Source organism: Rhinatrema bivittatum, chromosome 7, assembly GCF_901001135.1.
Source record: "Rhinatrema bivittatum chromosome 7, aRhiBiv1.1, whole genome shotgun sequence".
Classification (NCBI taxonomy): Eukaryota; Metazoa; Chordata; class Amphibia; order Gymnophiona; family Rhinatrematidae; genus Rhinatrema; species Rhinatrema bivittatum.
The window spans coordinates 125693384-125699575 of NC_042621.1; the positions used below are offsets into that span (position 1 = coordinate 125693384).

Genomic DNA, 6192 nt, shown 5'->3' on the forward strand with positions numbered 1-6192 from the left:
AACTGATATCCGGGAGGGGGTCAGAATACAATGTGATATCATCAAGTATTTTAAAAGCTGCCCTGCTATTGATTGACCTTGGGTATTTTGAAAGCTATCTTGCCATTAGTTGATGTCTGTGGTCAAACAAGAAAGCTGGGCATCGTGAAAATGTTCGCAAGTCTCCTATTTTTATCCTAAACTTAAAACTATACGTTAGAGTGTTATTTTGACTTACAAACATCAAACATGAACAAGTTTCCTAAAGCTAAGACAATAAATAGCTGGGAGATGGGGATCTTGTATTTTATGCAACTATCACCTGCCTGTTCATGTCTTTATTTTGAATTTTTGTCTTGAGATAAATGCTTATAAATAAATAAATGTTGAGAATAGGAAACCTTTCATCGTTCGCCAGTAGGTTTAATATAACTTTCTCCTGTAGAGGATTTTAGAGCCCACTTTTAAATCTTCCCCTCTGCAAAAAAAAAAAAAAGACACTGTAGCAGGTATGTTCCTATAGTGGTTAGTAACTAAGCTAGATGTACAAAGGGAGTTTTGTCTACCAGAAAAACGTGTCTGCTCTTTAGTTCTCGGTCTTTCATAGCACTTTTCCATATGTCTTTCTGGCTGAGATCCAAGTGTTTAGATTGGATCTAAGGAAATTCTCACCTTGGTCTTATGGCTAAGGTTAGAGCCCTGCTACCAGACCCCGTTTGGGGGACACGATTACCTTAGGATCATTACCAAAGCAAAATAACTAAAATTTTTAAAAAGCCATAGAAGGAAAATATATGAATTATATCAACCAAAAGAAGGAAAATTAGGGGAGAAAATAACAGAAATGTAAAAAAAAAAAAAAAAAATCTCCACTCATCTGACTATGCAAACATTCAGAGAAAATAATCTTATTTAAAGTGAACTGCTGTCCATTTCCAACCTCAAGTACCTAAGTCATACAAAAGAAGCTTTCTGACAGTGAAAGTTAATTCTGCAGAAGATTCTGAGCAGATAGCTGACCCACAGGCATGGCCAGACAGGCTGCCAAGTTCTGCTGTTATTTTTCACTGTTGCCTTTTTTTTGTGGGGATGTGCATGCGTTTTTGTTTCCAAGAACCAAATTTCTTTTCTTCTACAAATTGCCTCAATAGCGTCTCTTTGCTGCTCTTGAATGAGTTCAGCTGACAACAATTAGCATTACAATAAGCCTTTGGCCTATAAGCATCTCTTTGTGTGCCATACACATTGCAATGGGCGCAGTGGGAGAATGCCTTTCCAAAGGAAGAAGGGGGGCAAGTGATATAAATCTACCTACTACAAATTGATTCTCTGGAAACAAAAATACAAGATTCATGTTTTCACTTTCAGCATTTTTAAGCCGATATACATCGTCTACAAAGCATGGATGGGATCATGGGAAAAGAAGGTATTTGTCACTTCTAAGCACTTCCCTGGTTTTCTGGTGAGAGGATTAAAGCTGGAAGACACCTGATGCACATTATACATATTTTTTGTTGTAATAAAGTCAAGGTTCATTTAAATTTATATAAAGTCCTGATGCAGAAGTTAATTTTAAAAAAATGTGGTTTCAGTAAACACGTGGTTAGAACGAGACCTGCTAACAATTTCACAGATAGCTGTAAAAAATATTTTGAAACCTGATCTGTTAGGATGCAGGCAGAAGTTGTTGAAAATAGAAGCACAAATAGTTAAAAAAAAAATTTTTTAGAGAATTTTGCAGTACAAAACCATTAAGATTCTCTATTTTTGTTTCCTTAAAACAATTTTTAAAGTTTGTGATAGCTTTGCCGCCGTCACAATACACACTTAGCAACTCTAACTATTATGAATATAAACCAAATTGTGGTACTGCCACACTTATCCTTATGAGAACCCAATGCAGGCATCACACTGACGTAAACAAATCTATATGCAATCGATAAATAAAAGGGAGGCGAGGAGAGGAGAAGAAGGTTTAAAAGGTAAAGGTTCTGCTCATAATACAAAAAATAACTTTTTATTTTCAAAAACGTGTAAAAATACAACAAACAAAACATATTGGGAGAACATTTTCTAAAAAAAAAAAGAAAAAAAGATCACTTTAAAAAAGTAGACAAAAAAACAGAGGCACGCTGCTGAATTGAACGAGAAGTTGCAATTAGTAGCTTTTACATAACCAACTCTTTATTGCCTCGATTACCGCAAACGACTTAGTTTAGGAAAGAAAAAAAAAAACATTATTGTTGTTTCTGTAAGAATTCCATTTTGAAGATGAATCAATGTATCATGGAATGCAGCAGAAAGGCGCACCTTTTGCTGCGATAAAGACCACACATTTCAGTTTGAACACCCACACAATTAAAATGGTTTTCTTTGTTGTTGTTTTGTGTTGTAGAACTGAATTACCTCTGCGTGCCTCCCCGGGTCCCCTGCAAATAATATTCCATTAACTCATTAATTGTTCCTCACCTTAGTTTTTGGAACCGACAAGGTGAGATTAGCTCATTAATCCGGCACCGGACAGAACCTCAGAGCTGCGATTAAAAGTGTAGGAGTGATATGGCCTGACACCGGTTCTTTCCATCTCATTCCACCCCAGTGTGCTATCTGCACTACCTGTTACTTAGTGCCTATTTGCAAGCGAGGCCGGATTTAAGATGTTGGCACCCATAGGCCGAGGTCCCTCCTTAGATCTTTGGAGAGTAGGGAGCTTCATCACCAGAGACTGGAAAGTGAAGGAGGGCCAATGGTGCCTTTTCGATGTGGCATGGCGCATGCTCCTAAGGGCCTTCAAACTTTGATGCCCTGTGCAGTTACCTAACCCTAAATCCAGGCTTGCTTGCAAGCTAAATCGCATATTCAGATAGTTTGCATTTGGTATGTACGTGTGTCCTCTTATCACAATAGGACGTCCCCCGACCACCCCCCCCCCCCCCTCCTTTCTCACTTTTCCATATAGACCTTGACACCATCCTCCCAATGCCTCCCAGTGTACTGTCCACAGGGGTCTCCCAGGCCCGCAGAGGCAGGCTGGGGAGAGCTCTGTCCGAGGAGCTTGCAAGCGCCACACCCGAGGACCCCAGGACGCCACCAAAAACGCATTCCAGATCGCTCGCTCTCCCGGCCCAGATTAAATCTCCAGCGATGGGACAGACTTGTTTCTTCGCCGTTCGGGACTGACGAATACAGTCCCGCATACCTTTTTATTATTATTATTATTATTATTATTATTTATTATTGTTATTCATCTGGAAAAAAATTTCAGGATACTACGCAAGGAGAAAGAAATAAGGTTTCAAGCAACTCTAGAAAAACGGATCCTAGAGCGAAATGATGTTCACACGTAGATTTGCTGGTTTTTAATGCCCTTTTCTGATTGTTCTCTTCAAAGAAAGAGAAAAAGGAGTGCAATCGAGACGATTTTAATTATAGGGAATATGTTTATGCCTCCATAAACTACTATATATTTTTTTGTCTTTGATTTCCCAAAATTGCACAGCTTTCCCTCTTTTCACAGCAAAGGCATGTTCCTTGATATTTCTGGAGATTGCAATTAGCGATTTTCAACGCTTTGAAAGACTATACAAAAACCAACCGGCTTTTTTGAGGGTTTTTTTTGAAAGTTTTATTATAATCGCCAACTAGCCATTCCTAATGCAATCGTAGGACCAGCTGGAAAAAAAATAATTTTTTTATGTACAAAATATATATTTGCTATGAAATATCAATAAATACAAAGGGGAAGAATTCAATATAATTTATCGTGGTAAAATACAAATCATTTCGAGACAAACAATTGTTAAAGATGTTGCTACTATCTTAAAAGAAAGCGCTTTGCCCAAAACTTAACTATGCGGCACAGAAATTATACAAATTATACAGTTTCCCAAGGAATAACAGCATTTCCCTCTAAGCATGTATAGAGAGCTAAACGTCATCTTCACGCATCTATCGAGTACAGGAACCTTAGAAAGTGCAAAATTGCTTCTCAGCCTTAAGGCAAAGAGGACACCAGATAAGACCCAAGTTAAGAAAATAATTTCAAAAATATATATAAATATTATTTTTTTTTTTGCAGAGCAAAAATACTATTAGACATTAAGTGAGCCGAGTCCCACGGTTTCATTATATTTAGATGATTTCCCTGATCCCATATTAATAGGAAAAGTCCCACAGCATTCCCGGGAGTGGTGCGTTTGGGCTTGCAAAGTGCAAACCTGGGCTCGGCGCGAAGCGAGCAGCCCGCCAGGGAAGGGCTCGCTCAGACGTACTCGGCGAAGGCAGGGCCGCGGCCGAAGCAGGCGCTGGCGTCGGGGGCCCTGTCCTCCGTGCAGCCGCGGGGGCTCGGGCTGCCGGCCTGGGAGACGGGGGAGTACAGCGCCTCCCACTCGGGCGGGGAGCTGCCGCTGGCACCGCTGCCGCTGCTGCTGCTGCTCGGGCTGGCAAGGTCCAGCAGCGGGCAGGCGGCGGGGCCGCGCCGTGACCCCGGCCCCAGCAGGCTCTCGTCCGCCATCTGCAGGGTCTCGGTCAGCGCCCAGATGTAATTGTGGGCGAAGCGCAGCGTCTCGATCTTGGTCAGCTTGGCGTCGTCGGGGAAGGTGGGCAGGACGCTTCTCAGGGCGTCCAGGGCCGAGTTGAGGTGGTGCATGCGGTTGCGCTCCCGGTCGTTGGCTTTCACCCGGCGGGTTCTCCTCTGCTTGCTCGCCACGGCTTCGCTCTTGGCTTTCGCGCGGCCCCGCCCGGCCTTCGGCTTCTTCGGCGGGGGCTCGGCCGAGAAGCAGTCCTCCGAGCCCAGGGGGCTGAGGGAAGGCTGGGGAGAGGAAGGCAGGGAGCAGGAGCCTTCCTCGTCAGAGAGCTCATAATATTGTCCCCCTTCGCTGGTCAGCTGGGCCGAAGAGCAGTCACTCTTGGGAGACATGCTATGTACAAAACATATAAATAAATAAAAGGAGACACGTTTAGCTTCCACAGATACAGAGAATATGAATGAAAAGAAATAGTGGCGTTTCTAGCTCACAGACGGTTAAAGGACTTCTTTAAAACAATTTTTTTGTAAACTATACAAAACAAGAAAAAAAAAAAAGAGAGAGAAAAAGCAGAATTACAAAATCAGACCCCTTTCCTGGCTCGTAAACAGAAATCAGTCAGAGACTATATTATACTACAGAATAAACGACTTTGCTTGCTTGATAGAACAAAATAGCATCTGATCGGTCTGTGGATGAAGGTTTTGGCAGGTGCGGCAGTGCCACTGCCCTCTGGCAGCCACTGAGAAGTTAACAGCGCGCGCGCGCGCGCGCTGCCAGAGTTGCCCTGGATCTTTGGTACATAAGGAAAAGTTAGGAGGCCAGAAGTTAAAGCGTTTGTGTCGCCAATAGACACAATGCAGGGAAATCCCCTTTTGTTACATCGCTGGCCCCTTTAAACAGAAGGCCCTCAACCTCACCTTTGCCCTGGGAGCCCAATTTGTGAATGGCCGGAGAGGATGAGAAGAGCAGAAAGGCACCCACCTAAGCAAGGAGGCGGCGGCGGCAGCGGCTCCCGGGGACGTGTCCGCAGGGCAGTGGTGCTGCCGAGGAGAGGTCAAGCTGCTGGAAGAGCCCTCCCCACGGGGGCCCCCACCCCCCTCCCTGGCTCAAGTGCAAAGCCCGGTGACGGCGGTGCGTCAGGCACACGACTGCCTTTGAGCCCCTCTATATACCGTCCCGAGACAATAGAGGGTGGGGGGATTTCGCCGATCAATACAAAGTGTGCCCCCTTGGCACGCTTTATCTTATCAGCCTGCCTGGAGTGTGCCTGGCTCATTAGCGCCTGGGAAATGACCAATCAGCGGGGACGGCTGGGGAGGGAGCCACGCGAGCCTTCCCCTCCCCCCCCCCCCCCCCAAAAAAAAAGCAGGGCTCCTTGGAGGCCTTGCACAGCTGGAATCCGGACAAAGGGCTGTGTGGGGGGGGGGGGGGGGAGGAGAAGACAAAGCTCAAACCCCGTCTCCTAGAAAGAAGCTTCTTAAATTCAGCACGGGCTCCATTCCACGAACTCTCAGTTAGGCAAAGAACACGCCCCCTTTTTTTTTTTTTTTGCTATTAAAACAAGAATTGTTTTCTGCCAGCCCTAGATTCCATCCAGGGATGCAAGTCATGCGGAACTGTTTGCCAAGGTGTGCACCTTCTGGTCTGTTTAAATCCGCTCGGCTCTAGGAGGGTTTTCCCTGGC

At 44.5% G+C, this 6192-nt stretch overlaps 1 protein-coding gene across 1 annotated transcript; it reads right to left on the reverse strand.

The window, feature by feature from the left end:
* Positions 1-4240: 4240 nt before the first annotated feature.
* Positions 4241-4897, reverse strand: NEUROG3 (neurogenin 3). The gene has a single exon (XM_029610691.1). It carries the CDS (start codon positions 4895-4897, stop codon positions 4241-4243), a length of 657 nt encoding a protein of 218 aa, XP_029466551.1.
* Positions 4898-6192: the final 1295 nt, after the last annotated feature.